General features: G+C 42.8%; 2 protein-coding genes across 2 annotated transcripts in view; both read right to left on the bottom strand.

Moving 5' to 3' along the window:
- Positions 1-18,268, bottom strand: part of LOC115567173 (uncharacterized) — a 39,720-nt gene extending 21,452 nt beyond the window's left edge. The window contains exons 1-15 of the mRNA XM_030393490.1: positions 18,252-18,268; positions 16,330-16,705; positions 16,088-16,186; positions 15,901-15,964; positions 15,622-15,722; positions 15,258-15,530; positions 14,742-14,835; positions 14,590-14,657; positions 14,072-14,452; positions 13,840-13,956; positions 13,671-13,748; positions 13,427-13,549; positions 13,247-13,324; positions 13,088-13,171; positions 12,787-12,867 (exon numbers count right to left, since the gene is read on the bottom strand). Coding sequence (XP_030249350.1) covers positions 12,787-12,867; positions 13,088-13,171; positions 13,247-13,324; positions 13,427-13,549; positions 13,671-13,748; positions 13,840-13,956; positions 14,072-14,452; positions 14,590-14,657; positions 14,742-14,835; positions 15,258-15,530; positions 15,622-15,722; positions 15,901-15,964; positions 16,088-16,186; positions 16,330-16,434 — 1,746 coding nt within the window. The 5' untranslated portion in view covers positions 16,435-16,705; positions 18,252-18,268. The remainder of the gene's footprint in view (positions 1-12,786; positions 12,868-13,087; positions 13,172-13,246; positions 13,325-13,426; positions 13,550-13,670; positions 13,749-13,839; positions 13,957-14,071; positions 14,453-14,589; positions 14,658-14,741; positions 14,836-15,257; positions 15,531-15,621; positions 15,723-15,900; positions 15,965-16,087; positions 16,187-16,329; positions 16,706-18,251) is intronic.
- LOC115567686 (uncharacterized) lies at positions 3,282-9,671 on the bottom strand. Its single transcript, XM_030394512.1, has 2 exons — positions 4,034-9,671; positions 3,282-3,932 (listed from the first exon to the last, which is right to left on the bottom strand). Exon 1 carries the CDS (start codon positions 9,623-9,625, stop codon positions 5,165-5,167), a length of 4,461 nt encoding a protein of 1,486 aa, XP_030250372.1. The 5' UTR covers positions 9,626-9,671; the 3' UTR covers positions 3,282-3,932; positions 4,034-5,164.
- Positions 18,269-19,695: the final 1,427 nt, after the last annotated feature.

Below are 19,695 nucleotides of genomic sequence, written 5' to 3'. Positions count from 1 at the left end.
TTGCCCCGTGACGAAAAAGCAAACATGGCATCAGCAAAGTTTCCTCACCATCAAGCGGGAAAGGCCTTAAGGAACACACACATTAAGTTTTGTGGTCCTAGTTTCAGAAATGTGGTAATAGGAGCGAGTTAAAAAAGGCCGCAGTTTTGCAAATCCTCTTCCCGATTTACATTGGAGTGAATGGAGCAGTTGAGAGCTACTCTTGTCGGTTAGAGGCAGATCAATCCAAAACCATAAATCCTACCGATAAAGTAGACACATTGGGAGAAAGAAGACACGTGTGGCTACAACTCTGGAAAATATCACTGTTTTTGAGCCTAATTTGTGGCCAGGATCATCACGGAAAGAGAAAATGTCTGAGCAAATTTTTGAAGTTCTCTCACTCTGTCAGTTGGCCCTCTCCACTCTGCTGCACGAACATTCCGCCATACACAATCATTGAAAACCCAGAATTTTTCCAAAATCACTCACCGTCATTCAAGGATCACAGTTCAAAAACTACACATCATAGGAAAAAAGTTCAAATACAATTTAAATACTCAGTACTTGTGCCTACATTTTAAAGCTGAAATGGTGTTTCTACGTGAACGTATGCCAGAGCAGGAGATGTTTGAAAAACGTTGCAGATTTGCGACTTTTTTGGCCTCCCCCATTCATTCCTCATGGGAAACTTTATCGCAGTTTTCGCGACTTATGTCGTGAAAAATTAACATTTCGTAAAGCTGAATAATAGCAACCTGAGTCCGATCGAGCCGCACATTGAATGAGCAAAAAAATAATCATTAAATGTAGTTTAAATGTTGGGAAATATACTGTGTGTGCGTTTGTGGGCATGTGAGTGCACGCTTAAGCATTGCTGTGTGTGTGTGTGTGTGTGTGTGTACATGTCTCTCTGTCTGTCTGTCTGTCTCATGTGTGTCTCCTGTCTGTCTGTCTGTCTGTCTGTCCGATGTGTGTCTCCTGTCTGTCTGTCTGTCTGTCTGTCTGTCTGATGTATGTCTCCTGTCTGTCTGTCTGTCTGTCTGGCACTCTCTCTCTTTGCCCAGCTGATTTCGGTTGCTAGGTGACAGTTGGCAGGGGCCGTAGCAACGGACTGTGACGGAGTCAGTTGGCCCTCTCCACTCTGCTGCACGAACATTCCCCCATACACAATCATTGAAAACCCAGAATTTCTCCAAAATCACTCACCATCGTTCAAGGATCACAGTTCAAAAACTACACATCATAGGAAAAAAGTTCAAATACAACAAAAATACTCAAGACCTGTGCCTACATTTTAAAGCTGGAATGGTGTTTCTAGCTGAATGTATGCCAGAGCAGGAGATGTTTGAAAAACATCGCAGACTTGCGAGTTTTTTGACCTCATCCCATTCATTCCTTATGGGAAGTGTCTCGCAGCTGTTCGCGTCTTACGACGCGAAAGATTAATATTCTAGAGAACTGAATTATAGCATACAGAGTCCGATCAAGCCGCACATTGAATGAGTGAAAAAATGATCGTTTAATGTAGTTTAAATGCTGGGAAATATACTGTGTGTGTGCGTCTGTGTGCATGTGAGAGCACGCTTAAGCAGCTCTGTGTGTGTGTGTCTACATGTCGCTCTGTCTGTCTGTCCGTCTGTCTGTCTGATGTGTGTCTCCTGTCTGTCTGTCTGTCTGTCTGTCTGATGTGTGTCTCCTGTGTGTCTGTCTGTCTGTCTGTCTGTCTGATGTGTGTCTAGTGTCTGTCTGTCTGTCACTCTCTCTCTTGGCCCAGCTGTTTTTGGTTGCTAGGTGACCGTTGGCAAGGGCCGTAGCAACGGCCTGTGAGGGAGCTGATTTGAGAGCAATTTCTGCCTCACATCTAGGACGTCAAACTAGTGCTATTTGGTCAAAATCATACATGATATCGACAATTTTTTTTCACGATCGAGCCAGAAAGGCCTTAAAGAACACACTCATTAAGTTTTGTGGTCCTAGCTTCAGAAATGTGGAAATGGCAGCGAGTTAAAAAAGCGTGCAGTTTTGGAAATCCTTCTCCCGATTTACATTGGAGTAAATGGAGCATTTCAGAGCTACTCTTGTCGGTTAGCGGTCGATAATTCAAAAACCGTAAATCCTACCGATAAAGTGGACACATTGGGAGAAAGAAGACAAGTGTGGCTACAACTCTGGAAAGTATCACTGTTTTTGAGCCCAATTTGTGGCCAGGATCGTCACGGAAAGAGAAAATCTCTGAGCGAATTTTTGAATCTCGCTCACTCTGTCAGTTGGTCCTCTCCACTGTGCTGCACGAACATTCCGCCATACACACTCATTGAAAACCCTGAATTTCTCCAAAATCACTCACCGCCATTCAAGGGTCACAGTTCAAAAACTACACATCGTAGGAAAAAAGTTCAAATACAACAAAAATACTCAGGACTTGTGCCTACATTTTAAAGCTGGAATGGTGTTTCCACGTGAACGTATGCCCGAGCAGGAGATGTTTGAAAAACATCGCAGATTTGCGAGTTTTTTGACCTCGTCCCATTCATTCCTTATGGGAAATTTGTCGCAGTTTTTCGCGACGTACGTCGCGAAAAATTAATATTTTCATGAGAAAAATAATAGCATACCGAGTCCGCCCGAGCCGCACGTTTTGATGTATTTTTTGTTGGTATTCGCTCAACGGTGCGGGGCGTGAAAAGTGCCAAAAAAAGGACGGAAGAAGAAAAATAACTAGACAATTCCCCGCCGGGAAATCGCGAGAGTGGGCTGTGCGCTTTGCCCCGTGACGAAAAAAGTATGAAAGCTACAGCAAAAGTTGAATGCCACGTTGATAATTTAGACTTTTATCTACATTTTAAAGTTTCAATGGTGTGTCTCGGTCAAAGTATGCCAGAGATGTCGACCTTTGAAAAACAAAGATTCATTTTTTCCCCCCAGCTCCATTCATTGTCAACGGGAAATGGGGATTGCCAATGCTGTGATACTACAATGCAATGCTACAATGTATTCATGTCACCACCTACCATTCATTCTCAGCGTCTTCATCTATGGTCCTTGTTACAAAGGAAAACTAAACTTGGAACATAATTAATAAGTCAACAGGCATACACTGACATATTGTAACAGATAACATTTATTTTTCTCCAAAAAAAAAAAAAAAAAGCAGAGGAGGCCTTCTTCCTGGAGGTCTTCATCCTGAGTTTGTGAGTTGTTGTTCTTCCTAAAATATTAAAAACATTCATTTAGTCAGGTAGGTTGGAAGTGTTCTCTAAGCACTTAATCAATGAAGACACAATGTTAAATGTCCCTTACTTCTCTGCTGCTGGGTTGACGTCTTCAGTGGAGAGTGAGCTGCTGCAGTCCTCTGGCAGTCTTCTTCCTGGATCACTGTTGCTGAATTTAAAAAGAGACATGAATTAGTTTAAAATCATCGCATAAACATTTGAAGAGAAAACAATATTACTTCCCTTATTTTGCTGCAGTGCACTGAAGGTCTTCTTCCTGGAACACTGTTGCTAGATTTAAAGGACATTAATTAGTTACAGGTTCCAAAGATTGATGTAAACATTCTACAAGAACCTTTATACATTTTACAAAAATATTACTTCCCTTATTGTTGCTGCAGTCTTCTGGAGGTCTTCTTCCTGTAGTCTCTATGAATGTTGCCAGATTTAAGACATAAGTTACAGATTTCAAAGACTGATGTAAACATTTGAAGTTAAAGTTGAGAATGAAATATTACTTCCCTTATTGTTGCTGCAGTCCTCTGACGTCTTCTTCCTGTAGTCTGTATAAATGTTGCCAGATTTAAAAGACATAAATTAGTTACAGAGTTCAAAGACTGATGTAAACATTTAAATTGAAAGTTGAGAATTTAATGAAATATTACTTCCCTTATTTTCTACTGGGTTGTTGTCTTCATTGGAGAGAGATCAGCTGCAGTCCTCTGGAGGTCCTTCTCACTGAATCATCCGAGAAAGACAATGACATCATCATTGAGTTAAATCACTCAATGCAAGTGAATCACTTAAAAAAAAAAAGAAAAAAAAAGAGACATACTTACTTTGTGATGCACCTGGGTTTGACATGCTGAGATGCAGACCAAGCTGCATCTCAGCTGGATGTTCAGCTTCCTCCCTGACTCTCCTATATATCCTATCCTATCCTATCCTATATTAGCCAAGATTAGCTTAACTAATATATTGACAACAACCCAGCAGAAAAAAAAAAAAAAAAAAGCAAAAAAAAGATTACATGATACAAAATAATTGAAAAAATAAAAGTACATGATTAATTAAACATGCATCCTTAAATTACATAATTACATGACAAGCTTAGCTAATGTAATTTTTTACATTAGCTTAGCTATTACATTGCAGCTTACACATGCCATTCTCATCTAAATAGATGAGAACAACATGAGTTAAGATATTACAAACAATGTCAATAAATACATGATAAATATATTTAAAAATTGTTGAAAAGTATTTACAAAATGATTACACTACATGTAACACACTGGCCCAGTCGTTCTCATCATCTCAAGAGATGATAAGAAGGACATGAAAAAAGTTGCTGACCCCATTGTAAAATAAATAAATACATAGACATTTACACAATACGATTAAACTATTTCCAGCCAAGACATGCCACTGCAACAACATATATATGAAAAACAATTACATAGGACTAAACACACTAAACAAGACTAAAACCTGAAATAAATTACATCAATCACTAGTGAGCACAGTGAGCAAATCTCCGAGTGCAAATGATCATCCAAGCAAGCCCACTGGTACCTGCCTAACTCCAAACTAAACCTAACTACCTTCTGAGACGTGCCGGGCTCGAGGCTTCTTTAAAGCAAAACTTCAGTAAACCTCAGCCAAGTGACCAAGGCCCTGAAATGCTCGCCCCCACCAGAGAAACATGTCTCCACCCAGGATTACCTCGAAAATAAAAAAGGCAAAATAACAAATAGTACACCGATGGAAGGACAGATTGCTCTGCCCAGCTGGCACACTCCCTAACTAACCAGGGAGATCAATCACAACCTGAAATCAGAAACACTCAGATGCTATACTCACCAGGAGAAGACCGCAGCTGCAGGTGCAGGAGGAGGAGAGTAAGGACTCAAGGTACACTGTAAAGCATGGCACAACAGGTCTTGGACATAACAGCTGGAGATTAGTCATTAGTCAGTCAAAATACAATAAACTGGACTGTGGTAACGGTAATATGTTTGGAGAACACCTGATTGAAGACATTTATCAGGATGTGAAATATAAATGTGGTCAATTAGTGTGTTCTTTTCAGTTGTCGAATTTGCTTCTAATTGAGTGTAACCTCTGGACTGAAACAAATCTTTGATACTTTTTTTTCCTTTTGAAAGGAGGTCCTCATTAAAATCGCCACAAACAATGATGGGCTGGTGATTTATCATGTCCAATGAGTCCAAGAGGTTTTTCAAGTTTTGGAGAAAGATTCCCAGTTGAAAACTTGGCGGTTTGTACACAGTCGCTAATAGCACTTTGACTGGAGCCTCAATTTTAAGGACAACAAACTCCAAATCAGTGACCTGTTGCATGTACCTGCGAGGCTCTGCTTGAACAGTGTCTCTACAGTACATGGCAACTCCACCTCCCTCTTTTTTGGCCATGTTCACACAGCTGTTGTAAGACAGCTGTCTGCTACGTGTGAACATGGTGTACCCCTCCAATTGAAAAATTTCAGCTACAGAGGACCCCGACAAATGTGTCTCTGTAAGGCAAAGCACATCTGCTCGTTGGAGCTCGTGATGTGCTTTGAGGTCCACCATATGACATGGCAGACCCTGCGTGTTGTGGTGGACAATTGTCAAAACCTTTGGATTTTCTTGTACAGATTTTAAAAGCGTTAATAATGGTCTACAGCTCTGGAATGATGCATGAGGCATACTTTCCAGAGCCGTCTTGATCTTGGGGTCAGCGTAAATTTTCTTCTCATCAAAGTCAAGGATGGTGAGACCTTGAAGCGAGGTTGTACGGCTGAGCGCGACGTACGCCATACCAGGTTCAAAAACACGCTTCAGACACACAACCGCCGACGGCATGGTCATTCCTTGAACTTTGTGGGCCGTACAAGCAAAAGCTAATTTCATGGGGAACTGCCGGCGAACAACCCCTTTCTTGTTACTTAGGTTCTCCTCAGATCTTTCGATGTACACCGAGTTATCTGAGGGACCTAAGATTTTTTTGCGGAATCTCTGTCCTGCTGTAGGATTGTCCAGCAGGAGTCCAATCATCTTCACGCCTCCTGGTTCTCTGATTACAATGTTAGAAATTGTTCCAAATGTACCGTTCACAAGACCATCTTCCACATCTAAATTTCGGATCAACATAACGCGTACTCCTTGAGCAGCCATTATGTTGTCGGGCAAATCTCGCTTGTGTCCTTTAATTTCCCCAGACACAAACGTCATGCAGCCAGTTCTGGGGTCTTTTCGAAAATCACGAGCTGCAATGCCAATCGCATCATTGTAGGAAGCAGTTATGATGTCGGCGTTGTGACGGTCTACTTCTTTGTTTGTGGCGTAGATGTGTAGAGTCAGTGCCGGACAATGCCGACCATCAGCCACTGCCTGTGTAAGCAAGAGCCTGTCTTCATCTAACAAAGGATCTTCCTTTTGCTTGACCCTGAGACGGTTCAACAGTTCAGCAAAAGCTCGATCGTCTTTCTGTCGCATGATCTCTGTCAGGGTGACCATTTTGAAGTTATCCTTCCAGAGATCGAACTCCGTCTCCTCGTACACACACAGTGGCTTGGCTTTACCGAGGGGCGGCAGTTGATAAAAGTCACCTACAGCAAGGACAGACATGCCTCCAAATGGTTTCCGATTACCCCTGATCTGCTGAAATCGCCAATGCACGTATGCAAATAGCTCTTTAGAGACCATGGATATCTCATCGATGATGAGAATCTCAGCGTTGGCCAGTGTTGCTCTGACTTCGTCAAGTGCATTCCCAAGACCTTGATAAGGTGGCTTCAAGGACCTTGGTAATTTAAGAATGGAGTGCAACGTGTTGCCTGATATGTTAAATGCTGCTGTACCTGTGAATGCGGTCAGCAGCACTGCGGGTTGGGACATGTCTGCGTGGTCCCGAAATCTCGGGAGCTCACGCAGAATTCTCGTTGCCTCGTGGTGAATGCACTTAATCACATGCGATTTGCCACATCCAGCCCCTCCCGACAGGAAGTAATAAAATGGTTCTGGATTGTGGCCCCAGACTTGTTCAAAGCACCACTGTCGAACACTGTAGAAAACGGAAGCCTGAGTTTCGTTCAGACTTTGGTACATTTTCCTAACAAAGTCTGGACTCAACTCTGGAGCTTCTATTCTAGGCATAGAGCTCCCCTTATCCTTTTTAGTGCCGAATTCAGGGACATCTTCACCGTTTTGATCTTCATCGCGAGGTTCACATTCAGCCAGGCACTCCAGCCGGTCCACTTCAATTTCAGGCGCAAAAGAGTTCCAAGCGTTTACGAGAGGACCACACACCTGAAGCTGTTGAAACGCAGCTTCCATGGTTTTTCCTTGGCCCTCATAACGTTTTTTGTTGTGCCCCACGATTAACTCTACTCTCGTACCCCACTTCTCGCTACACCTATAAAACTCTTCATAAGTGGGGTGCGCTTCATCTCTCAGATCGGCGTCGGATCGATGTGGGAGATAAAGTTTCAGCAATCTTCTATAAAACTTCTCGGGAGTTTTTTCCTCTGAGAAGCGAGTAAATCTAATGATTGCTGGTTTTCCTACAGTTCGTTTTTGAATGAATCCTTGATCATTTAACAATAAAATGGCATTTGGGCTTTCCGTTTGCTGGCCGTAGAGTACCCTGTAATCCGACGCAAACTCGGCCAGACACATACGTTCAAACTCTCGAGTGAGAGGTCTGTTGACGTATTTTTCAGGCAACCCCGACATCCATACATCCTCTGATCCGGGTTCCATTCCTACCAGTCTACTCATTGGGTGACTCATTTTCAGACCTTCCTCATCGGTCTGAATAAACACCACGGATCGGGAGCACTTCTTGAGGCGTAAGCTGCAGGTACGGGCTACGGCCTCCTGAGCGCTGACCTCTCTGTGTTTAGAGTAGGCCTGCATAATTTGTTTCATTTCGTCGCGCTTGTTAACATCAGATTTCTTAACATCTTTGATGACGTTCTTGAGGAATTCCGTCATCTCGTGCTCCGGTTTCGCTACATATGACATCATGTACATGATGCAGCTGTAGTCGTCTATGACGTACTGGATGTCCATGTTTGCGTTCCATGCTCTAAGCAAATCAGGATTGTAGGCATTAACCCAACAATCATTTGGATGGCGCCTCAGCATCACAACATGGTTGTTTGCCAGGCGCTGCGTGGCGGAGAAGTATTGCTCATAAGTTAAGTTGCACTGGCAAAGCAAGTCTGTCAAACTGCTGAACGAAGCGCCTGGATCCATAAGCAGATCTCTAACTGGTTGGAGCGTTCGCTTAGCCAATTTTTGGTTTTCTGCGAGGGCCTTTTTCTGCTCCGCTATTTGCGTTTCGAAGTCTGCATCATCTTGATCCTCTTTTTGGTGGTAATCAATAGTGGGGGGCCTGGTGATGAATGTTTTATCCATCGGTAGTTTTGGAAAGCCGAACCTGCAGGCTACATTTCCCTTCTTACAGGACTTTGAATGTTTCCTGCTGTGCACCTGAACCTCTGACACTATTTTGTGGAGTTCCGGATCTGTGTCAGGGTCGGGCATTTTGCAACTAATGTATCTATCTATAAATTCCATGATGTGACTATCGGGGTCCTCTTCAAATTTAGGTGAATTTTTTATCCAAATTAGCATGTGGATGTGCGGGCTTCCCCTGGCTTGGAACTCAACGCGATAAAAATAATCTTCAACTTCACCAATTGGTCGTGCAGGAGAGAGGATGAGGTTCGTCATGAGAGCCTCGACTCTCTTTTCAAACATGCGCATTACTGTGACAGGGTTACTTCTCAAAATGTCGCATTTTGCTTTCCAATCTAAATCTGAGAACAGCCCTTGTTCTCCCTGTTGAGCTTTGATGACCTCTATGAACTCAGGCCATCTCATCTCAGCAGCGGAGAACGTGGCAAAAAATGTTGGTTTTCCAATTTGACGAACCATGGCGTGCACATCTTTAAGTGTTTTGTTCCAATAGGCTGGAGTGCCTCTAAGAGGCTGCATGAACCTGGTCGCATCTTGGCTCATAATGAGCCGTTCTACCTCATCCTTGTCCTGGAGCATGACATTGTTAATGCGACGTCCGTCTTTGGTTTTCGACTTTCCTTTGCGCATTTGTATAGACATACTATTTGTTGCAAGGTGAGTCTCTGTAACAAACTGCGCAAAGAAAAGATAACTCTGGTCACTTGCAAAACGTGTATCTGCAGCAAAGAGCCTAGAATTAAAGTAAAGGCTCGGGGACAGGGAGACGGTTCTAGCTTCATCTAATGTGTTCCCTCCTGTCGGAAATTGTACAGGAAAAGCCATGGCCTCCAACTTAGGTATGCTAAAAAAACCAACCGGCTTGTTGCCTTGCGCGGGTGCAACACTAAATACTCCGTCGCCATACGAAAGGATTTCCTGTGCAATGTCGGGGGGCTGCATGCAAGTGTCCAGGGAGAGGCCTGGTCTCAGCTCCTCCTGTTCTTACTCATCTGCCTCTAACTGTCCCGGCTCGTTCTGGCTTTTAAAAATTTCCTCCAAATCCACATCCCCATCTTCCTCTAGGATGCAGGACTCCTCTTCTAGGATGGGCTCCTCTTCTTCGAGCAGACAGTCAAAAGTGGCAGTCTCATCGATTAACACGTCTTTATATTCTGAATGTGTCTCTTTCAATGTTGCAAGGCCAGCTAGCACATTCTTCATATTAACGCTGTAAAAGTGCTGGTAACCTTTGTATTTGATGTGCCTTTTCAATTTCACTTGAAGCAGCTGCGCTTCTGCTCTGGGCCTCGGGAGACTGTTAACGGTTGCTTCCACCTCTGATGGAACGCACACAACAGCTCCGTGGACTGCTCTCTGTTGGCCTTTTGGCAGAGCAACAATTTTTGCAAACGGAAGGATTTTTGCAATCAGCTGCCTCTCAAGCAAATTAAGTGCAGCCAATTTTGGGGGGATGGGTGCCAACTCCAAATTGTTTACGACTGCCATGGGTGGTATGCGTCCTCTGCTGAGGTGGCTGTCGCAGGTGTAGCATATCCACTCATGCAGTCTCTCTTGTGGCACAGAGCAAGGGGTAGAGCAGTCACTGTCACAAAAGTGAACATAGTTTCCTTTCAAGCATGCTGCTGCCACTTTTGGATGTTTACTATATTTTTGTCTTTTGCATTCTTTGACCTGATTAGGAAACAGGGTTCTGTTACAAACAGTACAAATGTATGTGGGTCCATGTCTAATGGACTCACGAAAGACAGCTATGGCTGCTTCGATCACTGGATCAATCAGGGGCTGGGAGCGGTGGGGCACAATTTGTCTGTATTTTCTCTTGATTCTAAGCGCTCTCTGCATCTTGTAAAATATGCTAAAGGCAGGATTTGTGGCCAATTTGGTTCCTCTCTGCTGGTTACAACGTTGATTAAAACGACGTTTAAATTCCGGATCATTGCGATATCTAAGATTGAAATCTTGCTTTTTCTTTTGGCTGTAATTTTGATCCGTGTTGTACCTCTGACACATGTCAAATTTGTGTCTGCTCTGAAACACTGGATCTGACTTGTATCTATCTGTAATGTGTTTCTTTTGTCTGGTGCGGAACGTGGCATCTTCCCTGTATTTATTTGTGAGGCAAGTCTTCCGTTGGCTCCTGAAAGTAGCATCTTCAATGTATCTTTTGGCGAGTTCTTCCTTCTTCTTATCTTGAACAATTTCATAGTAACATTTGAAGGACAGTAATCGCTGTTTCTTATGGAGACTGTGTTGGCCATATCTTTTCCTTTGTGCTCTGAGTTTTTTTCTCCTAAATTCTGGACAGCTGCTGTATCTTTTCCTTTCATATTGGGTTTTCTTCCCTTTTTTTCCACCAGACAGTAATGTGTGTTGGTTTTTGCTGGCTCTCCGCATTGCTCTTCGTCGCTGTTGCTTTGGCAACTTTGCAAAATGTTTTTTTGATGGTGGTGCAGGAGCCGTCTTGAGGACTCGCTCTGCTGCTGGTGGTGGTGCAGGAGCCGTCTTGAGGACGCGCTCTGCTGCTGATGGTGGTGCAGGAGCCGTCTTGAGGACGCGCTCTGCTGCTGGTGGTGGTGCAGGAGCCGTCTTGAGGACGCGCTCTGCTGCTGGTGGTGGTGCAGGAGCCGTCTTGAGGACGCGCTCTGCTGCTGGTGCAGGAGCCGTCTTGAGGACGCGCTCTGCTGCTGGTGCAGGAGCCGTCTTAAGGACGCGCTCTGCTGGTGGTGTAGGAGCCGTCTTAAGGACAGGTTCTGCTACTGGTGAGTGAGCTGTCCCGGATACACTGTGTGCCAGAGATGCCTGAGGGTGTTCTCTGGAACCAATGGCTTCAAATAACACCGGCACAAACTCATAACTGGCAGAAGGTCCACGATTTGCAAAGAGTTGATGCAGGTGGTCAGCCAAGTCACTGATTTCCGAGAAGGTCTTCATAATTGCAGTTCCGTGGGGGTGAGGTAAGCCCACCACGTTTCTTGAGTGTGAATCAAACACACCATACCTGCCTGATTGGTCACGGAAAACTGCAATACACTCTGGACTTACTATGATTAAAGCCAGATTAACATCACCTGATAGACACTCTAACTGTGTGGCAAGGGGCAGACCCCAAGCCTGGCTTCCACTGGCTTTCACAGGTCCACACCTGATTTCAGGCCAGTGGAAGTGAAACATATCTGTGTCTGTCAGGACTTGTTTGGGCAGTTCTTCCACAGTGAGATGGTCACTGTGGAATCTTTTTTCCCGGATCAGCTGTCGTTTTACACCTACATAAAGTAAATCTCCCTTTGCCAGCACTCTATCGAGGGCAGCAGTGTTGAACTGACAGCCCTCGTTCTGATAAGCCAGAAAAGTCAGGGACATGCAGGTACACTGGTGGTTCCTGGAGAACTTCCTGTACCTCATGTCACTCTGACTATGACTGGCCCTAATACTAGCACTAACTGGCACCTGAAATGTAAGATACATTATAATCATTATCATAAAGGATTACTTATTAGCATAATCATGAGCCTATTTAACATTAATTGTAGTAATTAACTGTTTCATATACTACAGTCATAGCATAGTGACAGTTTAAGCAATTTTAACTAAAAACATTTTACCTACTGCAGCTTCAAAACCAACTATCCAATTATACAGTATCAATTCCACAAAATGTTCTCGATCAATTGAACATATACAAAAAAAAAGCTGACAATCTTACAAATACACAAAAATATCATACTTGACTTTAACACATTACCAACACAGATTATTCCATATTTCAAATTTAAATGTTTTGAGACCATCATAAACCTTTGTCACCCCTTGTCATCTTGATCGAAGTTTGAAGGATGCTTTAAAGAACCATTAACTCTCATACATCTTGTACTTGTGTCACACTGTTTACACATGAAAACATTGCTAATATGTCAAACTAGTTTTGTTCATAAATGTATTGATTACCACTATTACTTTTATAATTGTTAACAATAATTGTATTAATATATTAATTCTCTCCTTCATTTCCTTAATAGTTTTTTTTTTTTGCATTTCAGTTGAAAGTAAACCACACTTTCCCTCGAACAAACTCTTTAAACCCAAATGTAAAACGTCCTTACCTCTTTGGAAGGGGAATGAGAGGTGGAGAGTCCGTCATCGATGATCCAGGGCCAGCAGGTCGATGACGGTGTCTGGACGGTCTGTGATAAATCATAACACCAGTTAATATTTAGACACGAGGCAACACAACGCAGCAAGTTGATACAAGAAAATGTTTCCAAATGTATTTCAATTACTCACTGACATTTGTTAACTGCAGAGAAAGATAATGGTATCAGAGATGTTAAATGAACCAGTTTAATGTAGTTACAGTTGATTTTACAGTAAATGTTCTGTGTGTGTCAGTTGTGGAGTAAATACCTTAGCTGGGCGAGGAGACTGACAGGCTGCAGCTTTAAGGGTCTGGGACGGTCCAGCCGGTGAAGGGGTCTGCATCCTGGCCACCTGAGAACAAATAATAATTCAGTAAAATGAAGACTAATGACATTATGAACTTTATTCAATAGGAATAATATTTACCTTCGCAACCGGTGAACAGCAGGGGGTCGCCGGATCACCCAAACTACAGGAAAACCTGACTGGAGGGGATCCAACCAGCTGTTGACACATGAGAACAAACAAGTTGAACTTTACAAGTCTCAGTGAACACACTGTATGTTCTGTGTGAGATTGTGTCTGTTGTGTCAGAGAGTAACATACGTTGGTCACTGAAGTTTGGGTGCGGGGCGGTGATCCATCCGTGGTCCTGGACCGAGGAACCGGGCTGGAGGGGGCGTCGTCCTCCAGTCTCCGTGACAGCCTGGCTGGAGGGGATCCAACCAGCTGTTGATAGATGAGAACAAATATATCAAAATTCAGACAGCGAAGACAATGTAGTTATTTCTCCATGAAGACACCGTTTCAGCTATAAACATTGACTGTGTGTGTCAGTTGTGTAACATACATTGTTCACAGGAGACTGGTGGAGAGGGGGGCGTCTCTCCGTGGTCCTACGACGCCTGGCTGCCGCTGGTGAGGCCACCTACACCGTCAAATAAAACATAGCAACAGTAACTGAAGGGAACAAGGAGAAACTTTATAATACAGCTGAGAAGAGATGTCAGACAATTTACCTTGCGCGCTGGAGGAGACGGGACGTCAGACAGCTGAGAGGGAGACACTTCCTCCATAGCACGAAGGGCCGTGCTACTGAACCACATTGGGTTCAGTGGAAGGAAGGACTCCTTCTCCTGTGAAAGACAAAAAAACAAAATAAACACAAAGACAAATGAATATTTGGTCAAATTCCCAAAGTTTAAATACTAACCAGTAATCTTGTTGTTAAAAAAAAGAAAAATCTCTCACCTGCTGCTGAGCCACGCTGGCCTGACTAGGAACCTGCGACTGGAAAAGCACATCACACATTTGATTATATAGGTGCCTTTTAGTTATGACTGTGAACCCGTTCACCAAAAGGTGCACAAACACATGTAAACACACATAATATAATAAAAAAAACCTACTAACCTTGCTGCTCTGACCAACGACCTTCCACTGGAAGGGGTCAGGAGACAGAGGAGCACGTACCTCTCCCTTCACAACCAGCTTAGGAGAAAACTTCCTAAGCGGCTGTGAAGGAGTAGGAGACACCGGGGGAGGGGGAGGAGGTGTCTCGAGGAACTGCTCCGTGGAAGTCCACAGCAGCTGGGTGAGGATCCCCATCCCCTCACGGTCGCTCAGGTGAACCTGCAGACATGACAATACAAATCCATTTACAGACAAAGTTCAACTTCAAAAGTAGCTCATGTTGACTGTTTCATATCAAAACACAAGAAATTATAGCAAATTAGACTTTTTCTGTCACACAGAGATATTCTACTTACGCCGTCGCTGCTCCACAGAACCAAGCGCGTACGGGGGAAGTACTCCTCCGCAGAGAAGTACCTCAAGCCTAAAAATATAAAGACATTTTTAAGTACATTTCTTTTTCGTGCTTTTATTGACAAGTTTTTTTTGTTTTTTTTAAAAAACATACCCATACGAGCCGTCACGCGGTGGTACTCGCGGCGAAGGTCCCTCTGGTGCTCCTCATCCTCGTTCAGGCGGGGGGGGAAGTCCAGCACAAAGACCTGTAGAGAACAACATTTTAGAAACCACCAATTGACAGTTTCATTCAAAATCACACACACACACACACACACACACACACACTAAGCTGACATTAAGCTCAAACAATTAGTCTTATTGGAGTAATCAATCTACTTCTATTGTTGTAAAACTACTAAGAATACAGGAAAAGTGAGACATGAAAGAAAAAAAGCTTACCTTCGGCCAGCGGCTCCTCACAGCAGTGAGGTGTGGGCATGCAGGTAGTCGAGTGGTTAAAGCGCATGCCACATATGCAGCAGACCCTGGTTTGAATCCTGGCCAGCAGACCTTTGCTGCATGTGACACCCCCTCTCTTTCCCATTTCAAAAAATCACTGTCTAATTAAAAAGGTGTAGATGCCTAAAAAAAACAAAAAAACAACTATAAATAAATAAAAGCTTACCTTCGGCCAGCGGCTCCTCACAGCAGTGAGGAATCGGGCGTAGTCGACGGCTGCCTCATCCACGGTCCTGCTCGCCGTCAGGTTGTTGCTAGGGGCAAGAACACAAACAGCATCAGGGGAGCGAGGAACTTTAGCATGCAGGACCTCAGTCCGCAGCTGAGCGGCATGGGCCCCGGGGGTCGACATGAAACCAAAAGAAAACTTCCCTTCTGGCATCACGACGAAACCGTCCACGATGGACCGGAGATGGGAGTCCCCGACAATCAGAACAAACTGCAACAACAAAGAAAGTTTCTTTAGCATGAAAATCATTAATCCCTCTCAAGATTGATTACTTCCTTCATAAACTGGACAATAATAGCACCTTCTTGTCAGACTCCGGTGGGATGACCAGCTTGTGGCTCCGTCCAGTCCACTCCGAAGGTGGCCAGCTCGTCGCCGGATGGCGGTAACCGGTACCGCAGCCTGTTTAGTAAAGGACAAAACAGATAAAAGGTAAAACTGATGAGGGAAAGCCTACCAGGAAATATCAACAATCACTTGTAAAAAAAAAAAAAAGCACAGGAAAACGAGTTTAAAAAGTTTAATATTGATGATGAATTAATTTCTGGATCATTTAGGGATAAAACAGGTGAATACTTACGTGCACGAACTTCAGCATCAGCCAGGCACCAGAAAGGCTTGGCAGGGGGTGAAGATCCAAATGCCTGATGACAGATTACAAACACATTAAACCTCAGACAATGTCCCATTGAGAGAGGGGGAGAGAGAGAGAGAGAGAGAGAGAGAGTGTGTGAGTGAGTGTGTGAGTGTGTGAGGTCGGAACATACGTTGCCGACTGGAGCTCGGGAGCAGGGGGGGCGGGTCTCCCTGGTCCTCTTGGTCCTTGACCCTCTGGAAGGCTCCTCTCCAGCCAGGGGGGACACCGTCTGATGACACATTAACATCAAAGACATGGCAGACATACAGAAATCAGTAGTTAATGAGAAAGCAATAGATGTAACATTTCTACAGCCATTTGCATGCAGATAGCTGTCACTGCGACACAGAAGCTTATTTACTGTGCAAGTACCTCCGGGGGGGGCGGGGGGGACCTCAGCTCCTCCAGGTCGAGCTTCCTCCACTCCGACTCCCAGCGCTTCCTCGCCGCCACAGACCGTCTCGACTTCCTTGGCATCCTGCTGACAGAAGTTGAAGACAGAAAAAAAAACAGAAATGCCTCTCAAAAGGTTAATAGGCTAACTTGTCAAACTGACCTAAACCTAAACTACCTAATGTAAAGTAATCTAATCTATGACAACCTAATGTAATATCTTATACATAAAATGAAATTTGAATTGATGAGGTTTGTGTGTGTGTGATGTGGTGATACTGCTCTGCGAAGGTTGAGGGCGATGAATCAACAATGATGGTCACTCTCAGCTGTCGAAGCACAGGAGCCCTTTAATCTGATCAAAGACATTATGCAATAAAAAGTTAAATGTCTCGCAAATGTTACGAGTCACTGTAAATTGTGTCAATTCTATATTATACTTGCTTTAAATGATAAATATAATACTATATTAATTTTATACTACACAGTATTATATTATAATAGTTTATTCTTCAAATCAAAGAATTACTATGACAAAATAAATATACAACACAAGTAACAAGTAAAAATGACATTAACTTCATCAAATGTACAGGATTTTATCAACATCTGAATGCACTTTATTATCAAAAGCAAATATAGCCATGTTTTAAAATGCTTCCTTTTCCATTTAATCAAGGCAGGTTGTAAAAGTCTATAATACATTTAAGTATGATATTTTTACACTACATAAAAAAAAACATTTAATCACATATCATCAGACAATCTAACAAACAAAAGGAGAAATGTGTTTTTAGGTGGACAGAAGGTAGTATTAAATACTAGTCACAAACGAAACAAGCAGATAGATAAATTTTAAATCCCCAAATCATGGAGTGTAAAAATCTGGATCTATGCAAGACAGTTCACAGAGAGAAAAATGGCTGCCGTTCGCGCCGCGAGAGAACAAAGGCCAACGCTTGCGCAGTTAGAATCTAGCTTGACCTAATGTTATAGCTTTTAACTCAGAGTTCTTATCTTGTAACAGGTCGACCATAAACAATCAGTCTTCCGAAAATCGCGAGACACTTATGTCTAGCTTCAGTAATCTCACTTTTGTTAACGGTGTACAGATGTTAGCACAGTTAACGCAGTTAGAAATCTGACCCCTGTTAAGGATCTATGCATGACAGGGACAGTTCAGGGGAGAGAAAAATGGCTACCGTTCGCGCCGCGAGAGAACAAAGGCCAAGATTTGCGCAGTTAGCATCTAGGTTGGCCTAATGTTTTAGCTTATAGCTCAGAGTTCTTATATAGCAACAGGTCGACCATAAACAATCAGTCTTCCCAAAATCACGAGACAGTAATGTCTATCTTCAATAATCTCACTTTTGTTGAAGGTGTACGGATGTTAGCACAGTTAGCTTTTCGCTGCGGTTAATATTTCCCTATAGAAAAAGCTAAGTCACCGCTGTTGGCTTAGAGCGCGGCCTAATGTTTTATATAGCAGAGCCGAGTAGCGCCGTTAGCTCGTCTAAATAATGTTGTATTGAAACAGACTGACGGAGCCCCGTTACTGTTAGCTAGACAGACATATTATATATTTATGGAGCCCTACAGCTTTGCTAGACGCTGTTGGCCCGGAGCTACTGGGCTCCGAGTAGCCGAGCTAATGTAGGCCCGTTAGACGTTAGCTTGTCCGGGCTAATAGCTAACGCTAGCTGTTAGTTTGGCTACTCGGTAATCCGGCGCCAAGTACCGGATTAATATCGCTGAAACAGACCGACCATAAACTATTACATTCATTTTTCCGAAATCATAAGTAATCGTGATCATGGGAGGGAAAGAAATATCTAGCTTCAATAAAATCCACTTTTATTAATGATTTCAGTATGCTAATGTAAGATATAACAGGTACTTACCTCTGATGAGGTCAAAGGGTATCGTGCAGAGCCGGACCAGTGGTTTATATCAAGGCCAAAAAAAAAAAATGCACACACAGCTGTCCAATCAGAGTCGTCTTGGGATGTCTGTCATCTGTATCCGAGGTGATTTGTCAAATGAGATGGCTGATATCTGTGCACTTGACACAGACTCCGGACGATCATACTTTGCTGCAGTTCACTATTTATATTTATTTTTATGAATGTATTAGGATGTTATACATTAAAAACATCAATGTTAATTAGAACACTTGATTAAATATATATAAAATAATATATTAATTGATAACAATTTAATTATGATATATTATGAAATACAAATCGTATATATTTAATCATTTTTATATTTAATTAATGTATTATAATATAATACACTAATGAAAATGTTATTATGAATCAATAAATATTATTAATAATATTAAGTAATTTTCAATAAAAATTTAAGCCAGCATTCCAGTTTGTTTTGTTTCAGCTGATGGAGTATGAAGAGATGTTACAGTGAGAATGAGTCAAATATTTTGAGAGAAATTCAATTCAATCTCAATATATCGATGAGCTGAAACATTTACATATTTGACTGGAGTTCCTGGCTTGAATGAATGAAAAGATAATCGTTAAATATAGTTTTTATAATAACGTTGGGAAATATACTGTGTGTGTGTTTGTGTGCATGTGAGTGCATGCTAAAGCAGGAGGATGAATGATAATAATAATAATAAGAAGAGGCACGAGGAATAACAGCCTATTATTGTTATTCCTCGCGTCTCTTCTTATTAGTGGTGCTGTGCTCTGCTCTCTGTGTGTATTAAACTGACTCATTGATAAATCTGTCACTCTCTCTTCCTGTGCTCCGCACAGCCCACAATGGGCCCCTATTGCTTTGCCATTGAGGGGTCCCATTCCGTCATCCCATTAATTCCCATTAATTAAGTTTTTTGCGACTTGCGATATTTCCTAACAAATATAGTTTGTTAGGAAATATCCTGTGTGTGTGTGTGTGTGTCTATCTGTCTGTCTCATGTGTGTCTCCTGTCTGTCTGTCTGTCTCATGTGTGTCTCCTGTCTGCCTGTCTGTCTGTCTTTCGCTCTCTTTACATTGGAGTGAATGGAGCAGTTGAGAGCTACTCTTGTCGGTTAGAGGCAGGTAAATCCAAAACCATAAATCCTACCGATAAAGTAGACACATTGGGAGAAAGAAGATACGTGTGGCTACAACTCTGGAAAATATCACTGTTTTTGAGTAAAGTGGCTGGGAGCGTCACTGAAAGAGAACATTTCTGAGAGTTTTTTAAAGTCTCTCACCGTTCAAAAATGATACATCTTAGGAAAAAAGTTCAAATGCAGCTCAAATACACAGGACTTGTGCCTACATTTTAAAGTTTGAATGGTGTTTCTAGGTGAATGCATGCCAGAGCAGGAGATG

This window comes from Sparus aurata, chromosome 17 (genome assembly GCF_900880675.1).
Source record: "Sparus aurata chromosome 17, fSpaAur1.1, whole genome shotgun sequence".
Taxonomy (NCBI): Eukaryota; Metazoa; Chordata; class Actinopteri; order Spariformes; family Sparidae; genus Sparus; species Sparus aurata.
This window is presented reverse-complemented; position numbering and strand designations above follow the sequence as displayed.

Excerpts from the sequence above, each read along its gene's own strand:
- LOC115567686 (XM_030394512.1), bottom strand. The coding sequence starts at position 9,625 with ATGCAGCCCCCCGACATTGCACAGGAAATCCTTTCGTATGGCGACGGA.